The sequence below is a fragment of the Scyliorhinus canicula genome, chromosome 18 (genome assembly GCF_902713615.1).
Source record: "Scyliorhinus canicula chromosome 18, sScyCan1.1, whole genome shotgun sequence".
Lineage (NCBI taxonomy): Eukaryota > Metazoa > Chordata > Chondrichthyes > Carcharhiniformes > Scyliorhinidae > Scyliorhinus > Scyliorhinus canicula.
This window is the reverse complement of record NC_052163.1, coordinates 29,034,997-29,055,330: the sequence shown is the minus strand read 5'-3', so window position 1 is coordinate 29,055,330 and position 20,334 is coordinate 29,034,997. Positions and strand designations below refer to the sequence as shown.

General features: G+C 46.8%; 2 protein-coding genes across 3 annotated transcripts in view; both read right to left on the bottom strand.

Annotated features, from left to right (window-relative positions):
- Nucleotides 1-7,464, bottom strand: part of abca5 (ATP-binding cassette, sub-family A (ABC1), member 5) — a 134,022-nt gene extending 126,558 nt beyond the window's left edge. The window contains exon 1 of one of the 2 annotated variants that reach the window (XM_038776332.1): nucleotides 6,777-7,464. In XM_038776332.1, the coding sequence (XP_038632260.1) occupies nucleotides 6,777-6,881 (105 nt within the window). In that variant the 5' untranslated portion in view covers nucleotides 6,882-7,464. The remainder of the gene's footprint in view (nucleotides 1-6,776) is intronic. The other variant, XM_038776331.1, reaches the window with a different exon arrangement.
- A 7,379-nt stretch (nucleotides 7,465-14,843) lies between these two features.
- The window catches only part of kif19 (kinesin family member 19), a 241,009-nt gene continuing 235,518 nt past the window's right edge, over nucleotides 14,844-20,334 (bottom strand). The window contains exon 21 of the mRNA XM_038777686.1: nucleotides 14,844-16,609. Within this exon, the coding sequence (XP_038633614.1) occupies nucleotides 16,458-16,609 (152 nt within the window). The 3' untranslated portion in view covers nucleotides 14,844-16,457. The remainder of the gene's footprint in view (nucleotides 16,610-20,334) is intronic.

The following is a 20,334-nucleotide window of genomic DNA, read 5'->3' as shown; positions in this document are numbered from 1 at the left end:
TGTGCTCAATTCCAGGCACCATACTTTAGGAAACTTGTCCAGGCCTTAACAAAGGCACAGAGGTGATTTACTAGAATAGTACCAGGGAATTAAATAATAATGTGGAGAGACTCGAAAAAATTGGGTTGTTCTCTTTAAAGCAGAGAAGGTTAAGGGGAGATTTGATGGAGGTATTCAAAATAATGAAGAACTTTGATAGAATTAGTAAGGAGAAACTGTTTCCTGTGGCAGAAGGCTGGGTAATCAGAAGGCACAATTCTTTGGAAAAATTTCTAAGTGTGGTAACGAACTTCCCTGCGCTCGGCCAAGCGAGGCTGGCAAAGCAATTCTCGTCGCAAATGAAGGCTCGCCAGCTGATTCGCCGGGACCACGCTTGCCAGCCCCCCACTAACAAGGTCGAGAAGCACATGCTCAGCCAACCCCAGCCAGCTCGCAATAATGGCGCCCAGGAGACTGGCCCCAAGATTCAGAGATGTTGACCTGGGGAGGCTGCTAGACACTGTGGAGGCCAGGAGGGATGTCCTGTTCCACCGACGGTCCAGGAGAATCAGCCACAAGGCAGCCAGTGCTGCCTGGGATGAGGTGGTGGCAACTGTCAGCTCGGGGAGTATAACCAGGAGGACTGGCCTTCAGTGCCGTTAAAACGTCATCGACCTACACCGGGCAGCACGAATGAGTAGACACTAACGCTCCCCCGCCCCCAATAACCATCAGGAGAGGGCCCAGACAGGCAGAGGGGTGCCAGACACAAGGGGCGGGATTCTCCGACCCCCCGGCCGGGCTAGAGAATCGCCCGGGGGGGGGGGGGGGGGGGGGGGGGGGGGTGAATCCCGCTCTGCCGTCCCAATGCCGGCTGCCGGATTCTCCGGCACCGCAATGGGCCGAGTGGCTGCCCGTTTTTGGTGGATCCCGCCGGCGTAAAATACACCAGGTCCGTACCAGCGGGACCTGGCTCTGCGGGCGGCCTGTGGGGTGCTCAGGGGGGACATGGGGGGACCTGGCAGATCGCCATGGCCGGCGCAGAGAAGAACCCCCCTGCGCAAGCGCTGGGATGATGCCAGCACACGCTGGGGCTCCCGTGCATGCGCCAACCCACGCCGGCCGACAGAGGCCCTTCACCGCTGGTTGGTGCGGTGCCAAGCCCTTTGACGCCAGCTGGCGCGCCGCCAACCCTGCCAGCACCGACCTAGCTGCTGAAGGTGCGGAGGATTCCAGGAGAATCAGTCACAAGGCAGCCAGTGCTGCCTGGGAAGAGGTGGTGGCAACTGTCAGCTCGGGGGGTATGACCAGGAGGACTGGCCTTCAGTGCCGTTAAAACGTCATTGACCTACACCGGGCAGCACGAATGAGTAGACACGAACGCTCCCCCGCCCCCAATAACCATCAGGAGAGGGCCCAGACAGGCAGAGGGGTGCCGGACACAAGGGGCGGAATTCTCCGACCCGACACCGGGCGGCCCAATATCGGAGTGGTTCACGCTGCTCCTCGGCGCCGGTACGGCCCTCTCCGCCGGGTCGGGAAGAATGCCGCTCAAGAATCCTCACCTCCTTCAAGAAGCGTGCCCTGGAGATGATGGCCAAGGACAGATCGGTCAGCCATGCAGAGACTGTCAGACGCCGCAGATGTGAGGAACCGCCGGGCTCCACCTGAGGGATCAGTCAAACGTGAGTAGTGATTGCCTTACTGACTGACCCATCCTGACCACTGTCCATTCTCCCACAGGTCCTTCAGCCAACGGTGCCAGCCCATCCCGGGCGGCACCCTCTCCTGACTCCAAGTAGAACACTTCAGAGGGGAGCTCCGAGGATGCAACCGTAGTCGCAGCATAGCCATCATCCCCAGCCTCCACCAGCGCAGATACGTTACCCTCGCTGGAAGATGTCAGTGAACAGGCTTTGGGGGCACAATCTGGTGAGCACCACACCGCTGATGATGGACATCAGGTGGAGGCAGGAACGCCCAGGCAATACAGCAGTCGGAGAGCTGCTGGATCCCAACCTTATGCTGAGCATGTGGTACAAAGGTACCCGGAGCTGACTGAGATGATAGGGAGCAACCTGAACATTCAGAGGGAGATGTCAGCATAACTCCAGCAAATCAACAGCCGCTTGGAGTCCCAGAAGTTACGGGCGCAGGAGATGGCACAGGCAAGGTGTGACACCGAGACCAACACTGCATGGGTGGCAACCGCAGTGGAGTGTCTGGTACACGACGTCGGCACCAGGTGTCCAAGGTGTCCAAGGCGTTGCGCAGTCGGTGACAGGCATGGCTGAGGGTCTCGGCAGAACGTCCGAATCACAGGGGGATATCACCAGTACCAGGCCGACCTATTTGAGGTTCTGCGGGACATCCTGCTCTCAGATGGGGATGGCCGAGGCACTGCGGAGCCTGTCCCAGTCGCAGGTGGGCATGATTGAGACGCTACAGAGCATGGCCCAGTTACTGAACAGCATCGCTGAGGGCGTCGATACTATGGTGCACACCATGGGGAACCACCAGGGCTGGCAGAGCCAGATGATGCAGGGGCAGCTGGGATCGAATCAGCTGTGAACCCCAGGGCCCTATGGACACCGATCAGGAGGAGGGGGCACTGGGAGCCAAGCTGGACCCGTCCCATGGACAGGGGATAGCGGCCACCAACTCCCCCAAATTCCACCCCTCCGATGATTCCACGTCTCGAGGTCAGCACAAGGGACAGGGTGGCATGGCTGTGCATGTGCTGCCGACAAGCCCCAGAGGACGCCCACCAGGGATATCGAAGGCCATGGGACGAGTTAAGCAGCTGGCCGCCTCCACCTCAGCTGTGAATCCTGGGGAAACACCAAAGCGTATTGGTAGAGATGGGAGGGCTAAGCACGTTGAGCATCACTGAGGGCACCGGGGGAGTCGGGTGGTAGTTAAGGGGTGGTGGTTGGGGGTGTGAGGAGCAGCACCAATAATGCTGGCTGACTCCTCGGACCGGTTGCCCATCTCTCCAGCATTCCTCCCTCCCCCGGCCCCCATGGCGCTCACCCACCCTCTGGCTGTGGACATGTCCCCGGACCCTGGAGCTGTGTACCATCTCCTGGGTGTTCGGATGTTGCATGCGTGAAGTTGCCTCTCGTAGTGTTCAACTAGTGACCGGCCACCAGGGTGTGATTGGGATGCCAGGCAATAACTCCCAATTGCTACATGACCAGCCACCAATGCAAATCAACTTGGTATGTGTAAAGTGCTCACTTAACCACAATTGCCAATTCCCTATTAGCAATAGCCTTCAGCCAGAGGCCTCAGCAGTTGGTGAGGGTTATGGGTGGTCATTAGGGCAGACGGGCAGGGACTGGGGTTGCCACAGAATGGGTACACACAATCCAGGGGTTGGCATGGTGGTGCTGCGAGCGGTTGCCCCCCAAGTGCACCCCTCACCGCTGTCCACCCCTGCGGAGGGTCCCCACCCCCAGCCGAGGGTCCTCTACCCCATACCAAGCATTGGGGTGGCAAGCCCAGCACCCCAGGCTCTTTGCCTGTGAGCAAACATGGCTACTCACCTCCTCGGCTCCCCACAGAAGCCCTTCCGCTAGGTTCACGTTTTTCAAAAGGAGTACTAATCGGCGCCAGCGTGAGCACTTGCTGGGGAGGCCGCTGAATGACGGAAGGCTATTGGATATGGGGTCGCTCCCGTTAATTGTATGGAAATGGGGCTTAAGTGGTGATAATCGGTTTCTCGTCACGTTACGGAGAGATCCCTATTTTGCCTACGGGAGCAGGCAAGTTGCATCGCAAACTGTTTGGCGCCTGGCGCAAATCTCATTTATGGCCTCTCCCGCTATTCACGGCCTCGTTACGCTTGAGCAAGAGTACAACGAAGGCAGAGAATCACGCCCAGTGAACACAGATTTAAGGTAAATGACAAAGGAACCAGAGGTCAGATGAGGGGATAGGAATTAGACTGAGCTATGATGATCTGGAAATCTGCATGAAAGAGTAGTGGAAGTAGATTTAATTATAACTTTCAAAAAGGAATTGGACAAGAACTTTAACACATTTTTCAAAACCAACCTCCTTGATCAAATTGTCTCGTGTGTTTGGTGTCAGTTTTTGTTTGATAACGCATCTGTGAAGTCACTTAGAACTTTTTTTCATTTTAAAGGTGCTATATAAATGCAAACTAATGCTTTTGAAATGAGTCAATGGTATCACTACCACCAGAGCCAGGAAACTGAGTTCAACAGATGAAATGAGACCAAGGGCCGAATTTTTACTCCTGGGCCAGGTGTACAAATCCGAGACATTTCCTGATTCCGCACATACTACTACTCAGGAGAAGCATCCCTGAACTGTCTTATTTCTGTCCCGGAGGGGGGTGTTAAGTGAAACTGGAACTGGGCCTCCAAACCAAAAAACATTGTGGAGGCATCCACAGGGGCTGCCGAGTGTGGAGGCAGGCTGTGTAAAAGGCCCACCTCGGTGTTCTGGGACTTGGTCCCAGTTACAATGGAAGCTTCCCATTGTGATAACGATAGGTTGTGCAAATCATCAAGCATCCTATAACCATAACTCTCAGGCTTATGTCAACAACCATCTCCTGAAATTGCAAGCATGTTTTTTTAAACTGCAGACGGACATATGAACAAGGCGCAGTAGGCCATTCCACCCTTAAGATCATGGCTGATCTGATAGTAACATCACCTTGCCTACCCTAGATAACATATAACCCCTTGCTTACCTCTTTATTCACCTCTGCCTTAAAAATATTCAAAGACTCTGCTTCCACCACCTTTTCAGGAAGGAAGTTCAAAAGACTCATGACCTTCAGAGAAAAGATTAAGCCTCATCTTAGTTTAAAATGGGAGACCCCATTTTTCCCAACAGTGACCCTAGTTCCAGGTTCTCCCACAGGAGGAAACATACTCTCCATATCAAGACCCCTCTGGATCTTATATGTTTCAATCATACACTCTTCTGAACTTCAGCAGATACAAGCCTAGCCTGTTCAACCTTTCCACATATGTCAACATGCCCATTCCAAATCTGGCAAACCTTCTCAGAACCGCAGGCTGTTTTGTTTTCCAAATTTAAAGATCATGAGATTTAAAAGACTTAACAGCTTGACAGCATCACAGACCTGACCCACTTTTTACACAAAATTCAAGTCCACTCTTAACAATCCCAAAGGGATATCTGACCTCACCCAAAGAACTCTGTTGGTTTAGATAATTTCCTCAAATACCTAAAGCCCATTTTGGAAATGCTGCTTACAAAAATGTATTTTGTTTTGTACTTTTAAATCTGCCTCTGCCTCAGGTTCAATTCCCAGCTTGCGTCACTGTCTGTGCGGAGTCTGCACGTTCTCCCCGTGTCTGCGTGGGTTTCCTCCGGGTGTTCCGGTTTCCTCCCACAGTCCAAAGATGTGCAGGTTAGGTGGACTGGCCATGCTAAATTGCCTTTAGTGTCCAAAAAGGTTAGGTGGAGTTACTGGGATAGGCTGGAGGCGTGGGCTTGGGTTGGGTGCTTTTTCCAAGAGCCGGTGCAGACTCGATGGGTTGAATGGTCTCCTTTTGCACTGTACATTCTACGATTCTATGAACTATGGATTTGTGAAATACCTCCCCGCGCCATAACCCGTTCAATCCCTGGTGAAAATGATGGGTTTGGGGGCAGGACCTCTGGGGTCCGGGCTCAAGAACCATTTTGGCCAGGGTGCGCAGCTATTTGAATCTGTAAAAATTCACGACTAAAAATCAACTGGATTCAGCTGACCATCAAAAAGTAAACCTTTATGAATGATGCATAGGAAACCCGGCCCTTGAAAATAGGGGAGCAAATGAGACCAGATTACTGGAAAATGTCAGGAGCAATTTCTGGTTTGAAGCATCACATCAGGGCATTTTACGGATACCATCATAGTACTGCACCATTGAATACAAAATATGAAAGACCACTTCAGTTTCAAAATTGTAGTGTAATCCATAATCAGATTGCTACTGGCAATCCCTGTCCACACAGCAGCTACAGTGTGTTGGCATGTTAAGATACAAGGAACAAGAAGCAGAGAGCAGTGACGAGGAGTAATGAATGGAGCACAGGCAGCAATCAGAGAGGCAGGGAGTGTGGGCTGGGACATGGGCTGGAGCCAGCCACTCAGTGGGGTCAAACAAGATAGGACCTCAGATACGCAGAAAATGTCAGGTCACAATCCACTAATATACTGAAATCACCTAAAACCACGATTGAACTTACTACTTTAATCATGCTTTCAGTTATGATTGCACTTCATCTTCGGAATCGCCCACGGGAATGCGGGCCAACTATCTGCACAATAATAACATTATTTTATCCTTAACTGCCTTGCTTAACCCCCCTCCCCCCTCCTAATCTTTTGGATTGAATACTCTTTTTTCACTGCGTTCCTGTAACAATTTATTCTAGTGCTTGATATGCAAAAGAAAATGGGGTTACCGAGAGAGAGGGAAACCGGGGATATATCTGATTCAAGATTTTGTTTCTTACGAGAGCACCAATTGCAAATCTAGATTACGGGAACTCGCCAGCCTGACAACCGCAAGTTCTGCAAACATGCACAAATATGATTTTTGCAAGAAAAAGCATTTCACCATCCGCACAGTCCCAGGCGGACAGTATCCTCCAGGGTCAGCATTTTACAAGTGGTTTCACGCAACTTCAACGCGTTCAAATGCCACCCAAAACAAAAACATGGGAACGACCTTGAGACGAACGATCAGCTGATGGGGAACACACTCAAATACAATTGGCGAATAACAAGTAATGCCACTCACCTGTAAAGTCTGATCTTTGTTCCGCTTTTTGACGAGGAAATTTCTGTATAGAAGTGCTTTGGTTTGCTGCCAAATTGCGGCATCTTTTCTCTGCAGCCCTCCCATTATTTTAACAGTTGAAAAACAGAAAACAAAAACCCCGAAACCAATAAACAAAACCTTTCCGGAACAATTCGATATTTAATTTCTGGCTAACAGCACAGGGACACACGCCACTAAATTAAAATTTTGGAACAAAGTACGCGAAGACAACAGCAAAGCTACTCGACAGGGGATGTTGCTTTCAGACGAATCAGCAGGTTTCGTCCCAAACTTCTCACTCACATCGACATCAGCTTGAAAATTACAACCAGGGTTATTTATTAAAATTGTTTTGCTATACATAAAGAGCAGCGGCTAAACCCGAGGAGAGCAAAACCTATGTATTCCAAAGATTCTGGAGCAAATTGACCGTCTAAACCTGTTTTAAAAGTCCTGAAATCCAAATACAGACATTTTTTTAAAAATCAGATATAAATAAATATATCAGCGGGCTTGGGTATAAGGAACCGTAGAAATAAGGGGAGGGTAAGGGGTGGATTAAATAAGGAAATATGAATAAATGAAATTATTGATTGGGCTGCCAGCCCGGAGGGAGGGGGGCTGAGGTGAGGATTCCTCACACTGACAGCCCGGAGGGAGGGAGGGGGGTTGAGGTGAGGATCCCTCACACTGACAGCCCGGAGGGGGGGGGGGGGGGTTAGGTGAGGATCCCTCACACTGACAGCCCGGAGGGAGGGGTGAGGTGAGGATCCCTCACACTGACAGCCCGGAGGGAGGGGTGAGGTGAGGATCCCTCACACTGACAGCCCGGAGGGAGGGAGGGGGGTTGAGGTGAGGATCCCTCACACTGACAGCCCGGAGGGAGGGGGGGGGGGGGGGGTTTAGGTGAGGATCCCTCACACTGACAGCCCGGAGGGAGGGGTGAGGTGAGGATCCCTCACACTGACAGCCCGGAGGGAGGGGGGTTGAGGTGAGGATCCCTCACACTGGACAGCCGGAGGGAGGGAGGAGGGGTTGAGGTGAGGATCCCTCACACTGACAGCCCGGAGGGAGGGAGAGGGGTTGAGGTGAGGATCCCTCACACTGACAGCCCGGAGGGAGGGGGGGGGGGTGAGGTGAGGATCCCTCACACTGACAGCCCGGAGGGAGGGAGGGGGGGGGGGGGTGAGGTGAGGATCCCTCACACTGACAGCCCGGAGGGAGGGGGGGGGGTTGAGGTGAGGATCCCTCACACTGACAGCCCGGAGGGAGGGAGGGGGTTGAGGTGAGGATCCCTCACACTGACAGCCCGGAGGGAGGGAGGGGGGGGGGGGGGGGGGGGGGTGAGGTGAGGATCCCTCACACTGACAGCCCGGAGGGAGGGAGGGGGTTGAGGTGAGGATCCCTCACACTGACAGCCCGGAGGGAGGGGGATGTTTATCGCTGTCGAGCCCCCACGCCTTTCGTCAGGAGCTCAGTCCGCCGGCTGATCCGCGACGGGTAAAACCGGACCGAAACACACAAAGACAAGAAGTGACGGGCTCGGCCTCATCTCCCGCAGCCTGAGCCCCTCAGATATCTTCCCTCCTCCTTCCCCTGACTCGGTGTCCGGGTAGCAGCAGCGGCACAAGAGGTGCCGCCTCCTCCGCCGCCGGCAGCCCACGGCGTCCCCTAGTGGCGCCTGAATCTCTCTGCCCGTGTCAGCCCAGCCCGGGCTACTCTGACAAACCCCTACCTGGTCACCCCACAGCCTCTTTGAACATTCACACTATCTCCAGGCACGTTGCTGCTGCACGTCCCGTGAGAACTAAATAGATTTCACAAAATAAAATGTGATTGTGATGAGAGATTGCAGGCTTATAAACGAGAAAATGCACAGTGTAATTTTATTAGCCAGCCCTTAATTGTGGAGGGATATTGTGCACTTTGAATTAATAGATTAATTTCACTCTCATGTTTCATAGAGTAAAAATAATACTGAATGAGGTACAATCTTTGTTCTCTGTCTTTCCGGATTAATTTAATTGGTCACATTTCTCCCCCCTATGGGAAAATAAAGTACGCTGAGCAATCAGACTTTCAAAATTGACAATACTTTATTCATTTTTGAATCATTTTCAAAAAGTACAAATAAAATTGTGCACATTCTGTACTGTATCAGATACAGAAAATAAATACGCCAAGGTTAAAAAAAATCAACACTTCAATATATACTTAGCTGTAGGGTATTTTTCCTGTGTATTCACAGTGAGTGGGGCTGCAATATATATATTTTTCTCAGATCATAGGTCTGAGGCAGGATTCTGTAGGTGGTTGGTCAAGAGATGGTTTAACTAGAATGGATCTATTACCATATACATTTTAAATTGATCCATCTACTCAGGATAATATGTGGGCAAGCAAAGTTTAGTGTACAGAAATTGCCAAGAAATCTAGTGTACAATACAAACATGAGATCAGGGATGATAAACATTCTTAGCTTTCCCCTAGCCAGTTATCTAAAAAAAAAATCCAAATGGTTGGAAAACTAAAATCAATGGCATTCAATTTCAAACAAAAGGGTGAAAAATGTATGATAATCAATAGTGTTAAAGTTAGGCAGGGGATGAGACATTCGTAAAGTTTTAGATCCCTAAATATGTTATTGTCCCTTTTCCTTTAACCTAGAGATCATTAAGAGGTACCGCTGCCGGAACTATTTAGAAAAAATCCATAATGTTTTAAAAGGAAGCAAGAGATTGTATTCCAGGAGGTTATATCATATCTGCTCTTTAAATCATTACTGTTACTGTACTTTCATACATCCAGAAAAAAATGGTTTACTAAATTAGCAGTAATTCACTTTTTTTGTCCTCTGTAAGAATATTTTTCTTTTAATTCTCAAGGGTAAGTGTTAACCTCTGCCACAACAGCTAGGGAGGGTGAATGGCAGTTTAATGTGAAAGGCTCTCAGTGCAAGCACAGCAGTCTTTCTGCCATTTACTCATTCCACTGCACAACTTTACTGAATTCAGAAAACTGCTTCATATTCGGACATCTCTTCTTACAATTCAATAACCAAACAATTGCCAGACATTCATAGGGAACTGCAGAAATGGGTTGAAAGGGGTGGTTTTTTTAAGTACTCTCAATGATTAATCGTTCCTAACCAGCATCAGTATATTTGTCTCGGATTGTTGCAGCACATTTTGAACACATTGGTGCCCCCCCCCCCCCCCCCCCGAACTACTTACCCCATTCCTCTGCTGACCACATATCCCTTAATATTCCCCTCTTTCAGGCAACTATCTAACACAGGGGTGGGCAAACTACGGCATGCGGCTCACCAAGATCAAGTCATAAAAAAAAATATATATTTTCTTTTTAAAATTTAAGGTTAATGGGGAGGGGGGCTGTTGGGTTACTGGTATAGGGTGGATACGTTGACTTGAGTAGGGTGATCATTGCTCGGCACAACATGTGTTTCATGTGAAGTTTCTACTTTAAAATATTAATTAATAAAAATAATTGCTTTTTTTTCTTTAAAAACCTTTTATTTTGGCTATTTTAAATATTAATTATTTTACTTAATATACTATGCGGCCCTTTAAAATTGTGAATTTCTGAATGTGGCCCTTGCACGGAAAAGTTTGCCCATCCCTGATCTAACACAAGCGCAATTTTAAGTTGAGAATGGTTAGCCATGATGTGAAGATGCTGGTGTTGAACTGGGGTGGGCACAGTAAGAAGTTTTATAACACCAGGTTAAAGTCCAACAGGTTTATTTGGAATCACTAGCTTTCGGAGCGCAGCTCCTTCATCGGTGAGTGATCGAACTCAAACGCAATTTTAAGTTGAGAATGGTTAGTGAGGACATCGGACTTTTGCCCATAATAAAACAAAGCTTCCAATGATTAAAAAATGAGAGACTAAATTTTTCCTTAATTCCATGCAATAATTTTTGTATAAGAATGAGCTTTTTAATATTAAAATTAAAAATTTTATTTTATGGTGACAAGAGGAAATAAAGGGTTACTTCAACCCGCAAAATAAATAATTCATATATCTAAGGGCGCTAATTTTGATAGTATTCCTCTTACTCCAGAAAAAAAAAGAAAACTTGAAATTAACTAGTTATATTATGCTGCAAAATTAAAGTTGGAAAAGATCTCTGAATGCCAGAAATCAAAAATAGAAAATACTGGAAACTCATGGCAGATTTGTCTGTGGAAGAGGGTTTCTATTTAAGGCTATAAACCTCTTTATTGCTTCCTTGTAATAGGAATTAGTATCTTTGTATTCAACTTTCTGACCCCTTTTATCCAAAGCTGGAGGTAAGGTTACTTGGAGAGTTTCCAGTTCAGATGGTGTTTACACCTGAAAAGTTCACTCATCATTTGTTTTCACAGATCTCCATATTACCAATATTTTCAAGTATATTTGAAATGAAACAAAATAAAATGAAAATTGCTTATTGTCACAAGTAGGCTTCAAATTAAGTTACTGTGAAAAGCCCCTAGTCGCCATGTCTAACTCGGAATATACACTGTATCAAATGCCCATGATCCAACAGTGATTCCACAGGAAACTCATCCATCATAAAAGTACAGGTACTTCTACATCAGAAAATATGAATTTAATTGTACAAAATTTTCAAAAGATAACCTTAGAAAAAAATGACTTTATCCATAACTTAAGTAACAAAATTAATAGACATAATGTTCCTAATTGTACCACATTAAGTAATTTTTAAGCACTGTATATTCATTGGAGGACAAATCTCCAAGGCAAATATGAAACAGACAAAGGAGTAATAAACAGAAGTAGTTCTTTACCATATGTACTGCTGTAAATTAAATATCCACAGGCACTCAATCTGGGCATCTTAACATATCCTCTTATATTGCCAACAATGCTATCTCATAGTGGCAATTAGATATTACAAAATATGTAAATGTTATTATGAATTGTAGACAATTGTGTATTAAGCTGTTCCAATATTTATGTGATCAAAGATTGATTGTCAGAAAATCGCTCCAGCTCCTGCACTATTAACTCAACCATGATGGATTGATTGGATAGTTCCTTCAGAGTGCTGATAATTTGTCATCAGGAATCAATAAAAAGGAATATTAAAGCTCATGGGCATTGCCCAAGTCATATCAGAAAAAAATGAACTATCAGCTATTAATGATTAGAAAGTACAGAATCCCTACAGTGCAGGAGGCCATTCAGGCCATCAAGTTTGCAGCAACCCTCTGAAAGAACACCCTTCCCGGGCCCACTCCCCATAACCTCAAGTAACCTATGGACACTATAAGGCAATTTAGCCCATCGACCTACCTGCACATCTTTGGACAGTGGGAGGAAACCGGAGCACCCGAAGGAAACCCACGCAGACACGGGGAGAATGTGCAAACTCCACACAGGCAAGTGACCCAAGGTTGGAATCAAACTTGGGGCTGTGAGGCAGCAGTGCTAACCACTGTGCCACCATGTCATTCCACAGTATAATTAACATACTAGTCATATTTATTTAAACAGATCTTTAGCCATGAAAAAGGCACCCAGTCGATAAGCTAAATATTACAGCATTATGCATTCCATCCAGTAATGCAAATATGCTATATTCGAAAAGTTAACTCATCCAGGAGGTTTTTCTAGGAGAGTGCTTGTTGTTCACTTACACCCATTTTGTTGCTAATTCAAAATGAAATTGAGCTACAGTGAAAATCTTTTGTTTAGAATTGTAAAAAAAAACAATCATGGCAAGTATCTTAAGAAACAAATAAAAACACAGGAACATGTTGGGCTAGAAACAATTTGTACTGTAGTCTGCAAGGTCAGAGAGAGTAATTGAGCCCCGAACCCTGCCTTCAGATAGTGTTCAAAACTTGGAAAGAACAGCATTAACCTATATGTCAACCATATATGATGAATAAGAAATCCAAATGTGGCGAACTCCATTTCCAATTACTAAATAAATTCGATGGATACAGTCGAGGGCATGTGATTTCAATACTGGTATGCACATGGTGTATGCAGAGGTATTTAACCTTTTTGTCCATTAGTTGGTTAAAATAGCAATGCAAAAAGGTTTGTAAGTGTTTTTGATTATTCTGAGTGCTTTACGTCCTTGGTTACAAAATGGTAATGGACACTTGTTACGTAATTACACATCTGCAAAGTACATTTATTGTGGGAGTGTATGCAGAGCATTTTCCACAAAAATTGAGACATGTGGTTAAAATGATCAGTGGCTAGTCCACAGAGTCTGACACTGCCATAGACACTGATTTAATAATAAATTATATAATATTCACTACTATACAATATCCAAACATGCAAATTTAGTATATATAGAACAGTGGCATTGGCTCTGGGAGTGTTTGTCACATTGTTTCATGTTAATGTTCCAACTATTCAGAACAACTGAATTTTGCCTTATTGAAATGACACCCACAGGAGGCATTCAGTGACATGTTGAAACAGTTTCTCATGGAACTAAGGATGAAGCTTCGACTTGTGAGTTGGTGCAACAATGTCCAAAAAGCATGTAATAGTTTTGTAAGATTTCCTGACATGTCAAATATGGAGAATATTATATTTTTACCAAACATAAAAGGAATGATGGATTATAAAAATATTTTGCTTACAGATTGAATTGGTTGCAGAAAAAACCTTCCCTGGGTATGTTGCTGTGGTATTTTGGTTCCATCGCTCAGCGAGGAACAATTAAAAATAGAACAAATGCAAGGATCCAGATGGCTCAACAACCTACTTCAAACTTAAAAGTTACAGTGGGGTGAGGGGGTGGGGGCAAGGTGAGGTGGTTTCACACTCAATTCCTTGCTTCGTTGACTAAGTTGAATGTCTGCTAGGCTACTGATTGGATAGAATGCAGATGTACAGCTCCCCATCACCTTCTCAAGCAATATTAACAATGTCTTGCCTAATTCTGTGACCCCGACTGTCCCCCCCCCCTAGGAAATTGATGCTTTGTACGAATGATCATGTATTTTTGAAACAGAGCCTCTATTTCCAGCCCTCTCATGTTGGGTTACACTGCATTAGTGTTTAAGACACAATCTCAGTCTTAAACAGGTTATTTATTGATAGTGGATTTTTGAGTAATTCATCAAGAAGAGGGCCAGTTTTACTTGTCTTATATACATGAGGCTTAAAATCAGATCATTTACTTTATTGAAGGCAAAGGAGTCCTTCAATTGTTGGTGGTTGCACTGATATATAATCAAAATGGTAAAACAAATTGAAATCTGAGTACATGGAGCGTTTCAAACTTTCAGTCCAAATGTCACATCTCTTTGTGGACCTAGATAGGTTGGACCTCAAAAATGGAAAACAGTAAATTTTAATTGTGAGGTTGATGCCAGCATATTAAAGTATGAATGTAAGATTTTACGCTATTAAAATACAACAGTTTTAGTATGGAATGATTTCGCTGTTACATTTTAATGCTTGTTTCTATTCATTCAGCTTGAAAGTTACTTTGGTTTCACTGCTGAGTGAAAACAAAGGAAAATTCAATTGCAGGGATCCAAGTTACTCAAGTAGACCAACAACTTAGTCCCAACATGAAGGTTATGAGTTTGAGTGTTTTACGCTTACTTTCAAATCCTAATTTGGTAAGTCAATGTCCCCACAGGCTGTTGATTGAGGCAAAAAACTGACGTATACAAAGAACATAGTCCAATTCAGGCCACATGACTGTACTTTCCTGTGAGACTATTAGAGAGTAATGTACCAGTACCTTGCGTAATCTTACGATAAGAGCCATCCCATCCCTGCCACCTCAAACAATTGATTCTTCAGGACTTCAGCACAATAGATTACAAGGGGACAATATGGGCAGCACAGTAGCACAAGTGGATAGCACTGTGGCTTAACAGCGCCAGGGTCCCAGGTTCGATTCCCCGCTGGGTCACTGTCTATGCAGAGTCTGCATGTTCTCCCCGTGTCTGCGTGGGTTTCTTCCGGGTGCTCCGGTTTCCTCCCACAGTCCAAAGACGTGCAGGTTAGGTGGGTTGGCCATGATAAATTGTCCTTAGTGACCAAAGAGGTTAGTAGGGGTTATTGGGTTTCGGGGATAGGGTGGAAGTGAGGGCTTAAGTGAGTCGGTGCAGACTCGATGGGCCGAATGGCCTCCTTCTGCACTGTATATTCTATGGTCTATGTTAATAACGCCTGGACAGCCAAAATTGACAGATCAGCTTCTCTGATCTCTGCTGTCAATTCTGGACCAGGATAATTGACAGTATTATTAGCTTGTAGTGAACTGACTTTTTTTTTCAACATAAGGGAACGATATGAATTAATTACCTTTTTACAAGTTTTTTTACACATCCTACTGTCACTATAAAGTTCATTAGTTCTGGAGTATGTACAATGTGTCAATGGGTTTGAAAATGCAATAGTTTCTTATGGGCGGTCATAAGAGGCCATTAGAATTGGGTGACCATTGGGTGGGTGGACAAGCAGAGTTTCGCATAGGGGGCATGAGGGGCTTTGGGGTGGGTGGAAAGGCAAAGCTTGGCATGAGGACATGAGGTGGCTTAGGGGGCAGGTGGGGGCATGAGGTGCCATGGATGTGGCATGGGCAGTATTTAGAGTGGGAGGTGGTGTGAGGGCTGGAGGGCCTTGGTGTTTCTATGTTAACTGGGACAAAGTCCCATTGCACCGAGGTGGGTCTTTTAAACATGCTGCCTCCAAATTTTTCCTGGGTTGGCTGGACCAACTCCAGCCCACACCCGTTCCCCCCAGTGGGCACCTTTATGGCGAGGTGGGTGGGTCGAGCTAGGAACTTTCCAAACTCCCACTACCTGCCTCAAGGAAGAAATCTCAGACCAACATTTGAGGTTGATGAGCTTTCATCAGGACAGATGACGATGAAAGGTCATCAATCCGAAAGAGTAACTCTGTTTCTCTCTCCACAGATGCTGCCCTGACCAAAGCATTTGCAATATATTTTGTTATTTTAATTAATTTATCTTTTGGTCTAAGACACAATAGCCTCTTGAATCTACTTGCAGTCGGATCGGAGTGCTTGTTCTCCACCTAAATGGAGCAAGTTTCGGGCATCAATTGGGCACTTGTTTGAAAAAGTAACATTCACATAGTCACAGACTCGAGTTTAAAAAAATGAAACATTTGGTTCACTTCTGTATATTAAGTCTTATAATGCCAATGTATTTCATGACTGCATTGATTATTTCAAAGAATGAAGAATACTTTAGCAATTTGTTTCCTTTAGGTGGAGGGTGCAGTCCATAATTGCGGACTAATGTTGCACTAATGCCAATGGAGAAATATCTGGGTCCATTAATTGTAGCAATTGGCAGCAAGTTCTTTTTCTAGGTAAAGGCTAAATGTTGTACAGCTTGGGATTCCATTACTTATTTTGAATAAAAACAAAACACAGAACAGTCCCTTTCCTTAAAATACATATAAAACAAAAGTGAATTGATCCGTTGATTTACATAATTAAAAGATACATTAACAGAATATGTGATTTCATTTTTGCGATACCACCTATGGTTTTGTCTTCTGCTTTGTGGACAGTCCATCTTATCCAACCATTTGTTCCTTTTTCCTCCAGATGAAACCACAATGTATTGTGGGTTTTCAATACAGGCAACGTACAAAGTTTTGTCTGTCACTGAATTAGTGTTTCCTAGCTCTGACCTCATTCTTTCCATTTGTCACTGTGTAATTAAAATGTGGCGGAGGGTTACGGTTCAGAGGTTTCTTGAAGTTTCCAGGCTGATTGAGCATAGAGGTTGAGCTAGCCACATCTGATGCAACAACCGTCAGACCTATATTTGAAACAAAATGCTCTGTAAGTATTTATTTCAATTACAGATCATTTGAACACTATTACAGTCCCTTTCCTCTCCCCAACAAACACCCTACCGACACCAAGGAGAGAACAAACTTCAAACCATCAACACTTTTTTTACTGTCAGCTTGCTCAGTTGAGAGCGCTCCTGTTTCGGAGTCCGAGGTTTGTGGACTCACGTCCAACTTTTTTTTTGAAAATATTTTTATTCAGGTTTTTAATATGTTAACATTTTAAGTATACAACACAACAAAGCAAAAACAACAAAGACCCCAAACCCCTCCCCATCACCCCTCAATAACCCAAACCTGAAGCCCCACTTTGCCCCCCCCCTTAACAGATGACAGTCACCAACTCTTTAAAATGTAATATAAACAAACCCCATCTCTTGTGGAACCGTTCATTCGCCCCCCCTCCTCAAATCAAAATTGATCTTCTCAAAATACAAAAACTCAATCCGATCCCCCAGCCACACCAAAGCACAAGGTGGAGAAGTTGTCCTCCACCCCAACAGGATCCGCTGTGAGCAATCAGCAAGGTGAAGGCTAAAACATCTGCCCCACTCCCATCTGCGGCTCCGGCAAGTCCAACACCCAAATATGGCCCCCAGTGGACTGGGTTCCAAATCCACGTGCAAGACCGCTGACATGGTGCTGAAGAACGATGTCCAAAATTTCTCCAACTTTGGGCAGGACCAGAACTGATGTACATGGTTGGCTGGACCTCTCCTCCACCCTCTCAAACAATCAGCTCATCCTCGGCTCCATCAGGTGTGCTCTATGTACCACCTGATGCACAAGGTGGAGGCATTCACCCTCCGCAGCACCTCACATCACAACCCCTCCTCTAGCGCCAACACCAGCTCCTCCTCCCACTTGGTCTTAACCCCCTACTTCAGCCCCATCACTGACAGCACCCCCTCCAACAACAAGGAGAGCGGTGCAACCGGAAAAGTCAGGAAACCTTCTTCGCAAAATCCCGCACCTGCAAACTTCTCCCCCGACGCTTGCAAACTCGCAAACTGCCCTTCTAGAAAAAAGTCCTTCATTTTCATCACCCCCACTCCTCACATCCACTGATGGCAAAATTTCTCCGTTCCTATTGAATACCAAATAATCTTCAATCACCTTTCCCATCTTTGCATAAAAATTCAAGTCCGCCAACAGCCCCAGATCCAAACTCAACGTTGGCCTCTATGTCGATCCCTTCTCCCGGACCTCACCACCAAATGCGGAGTATGGTCTGAGATAACAATCACCGAAAATTTCACTTTCTACACCCCCAATAACAACAACTCCCCCATGATAAAAAGTAAATCATTGAATACACATTATGCACCAACAAAAAGAAGGAATACTCGCTGTCTAGCGGATGCAGAAACCTCCATAGACCCGTTCTCCCCTCCCCCCCCCCCCCCCCCCCCCCCCCCCCCCCCAACCATCTCTTTCTGGGGCTGGTTTAGCACACTGGGCTAAATCGCTGGCTTTTAAAGCAGACCAAGGCAGGCCAGGAGCACGGTTCAATTCCCGTACCAGCCTCCCCGAACAGGCGCCGGAATGTGGCAACTAGGGGCTTTTCACAGTAACTTCATTGAAGCCTACTCGTGACAATAAGCGATTTTCATTTCATTTCATTTCCTTCATAAATGCAGCCAATGCCTTCTTCCCCCATCCCCTCCGCCCAAGGGGGTAAGCAAACATGGCTTAGCCCAATCCACCTTTGCATTCAGCACTGTATTCAAGCTCCACCCCCAGTATTAACTGGGGCATATCCAAATTGGCATGGCAGCCAACATCCTCTTCATAAACACTACGTTGTCCCAATTTGGGTCGTACATGCTCACCAACACCACCATCCTCTCCTTTAAAGGGCCCATTACCATAATGCACCTGCCCCGCTGGTCAGCCATCACCTGCTCCATCTGAAACTGCATTCTCGCTACCCCCGGGCCCTATTATCAAAGCCCAAACACCTGAATCACCCAGCCCTTCCGAAGCCTTACCTGGTCCTTCACCCTTAAGTGGGTTTCTTGCAGCAGCACCATGTTCGCTTTCAAGCTCTTCAAATGCAATAAATCTTTCGCTCACTTCACTGGACCCCTCCAACTTGCGAACATTCCACATTACCATATGGACCGGAGGTCTCTCACCACCCCCACCCCCCCCCCCTCTCCCCTCCTGTCAATCATAATCAATAACCCTGGCCCCGCCCAGCGGGACCCAGCCCTACCCCCTAGTCACCGTCAACCAACTACCCCTCTCCACCCCTCCCAGAAACCCCCCCAGCTACTTCCTCTCGAAACCACATCTCGCACTTCAGGACTTGAGAACATAATTCAATTTAGTGCAAAATTGAGGGGGTTGTTGTAGTATTAGAGCTGGTGGTACCTCTTGATGAGACGTTAACTAAAAGCCCTTTCTGTCTGGTCAGATCCTACTGCAACATTTGAAGAAAAGCAGGAGATTCACTGGCAACCTGATCCACCAACAAAGATTAACTGGTTACTCATCTCATTGCTGGTTGTGGGACTTTGCAGTGTGTGCATTGGCATTTGTGTTTGTCAATGTAACAGTGATTGCAGTTTAGAAAGTAATTAATTAGCTGTGAAAAGCTCTGGGACATTCTGAGAATGTGAAAGGCTCTTTCTCAATGCAATTCTTTTTAACTGGCAGCGCACCTCTGATTGAACGTCTACGCGCGGCATATTTTCGCTACCCGCCGCCAGCGCCCCGCAGAGTCGCTAGAGGACTACCTGCGCGATCTAAAAGCCCTTGTACGGGAATGTAACTTTCAGGCTGTAACTGCCTCCCAGCATATGGAACTCGCTGTCCGTGATGTGTACGTTACAGGGGTCCGGTCTAACTATGTGCGCCAGAGCCTCCTCGAAAAAGGGGCCCAGAACTTGGAGGACACGGCAGCGCTAGCAACCTCAATGGAGGTTGCGTTTCAAAGTCTGAACTCATTCCCCGCAGACCACATGACCCCATCGTGGACCCCTGACCAGCGACTGCCCCAGGCCTGCGCCGCGCGGCCACCCACCCAGTATGGAGCACCAGCGTGCCATTTTTGCGGTCAGCCCCAACACCCACGACAGCACTGCCCGGCCCGCAACGCGACCTGCAGCAGCTGCGGTCGAAAAGGACATGCTAAGGTATGCCTGTCTAAATCGAAATCCTCTAACTTCCCCGCTGTCCAGAGCAATCGCTCCCCCAACTCACAGGCCCGCAGACCCCGTAATGTTGCAGCGTGTCTGCCGACTCCGCCTCCGCCACCGACTACCCGCAACTCAACGCAGTCACTTTGGACCAGTCGCGGCCAAAGCATCTCGGGAGCTTGATGATGTCCGTTCAGGTCAACAGATACAAGACACCGTGCCTCTTCGACTCCGGGAGCACCGAGAGCTTTGTGCATCCAGACCTGGTAAGACGCTGTTCGCTCCCTATCTTTCCTGCACGGCAAACTAACTCCCTCGCCTCGGGTTCGCACTCGGTCCAAATACAAGGGCGCACCGTTGCGACCCTAACAATACAGGGCGCCAGCGACTCTAATTTCCAGCTGTACGTACTCCCGGACCTCTGCGCCCCACTCTTACTCGGGCTCGATTTTCAGTGCAATCTTAGAAGCCTCACACTCAGCGTAGGCGGACCCCTACCTCCTCTCATAATATGCAGTTTAGCGACTCTAAAAATCGACCCCCCTCCA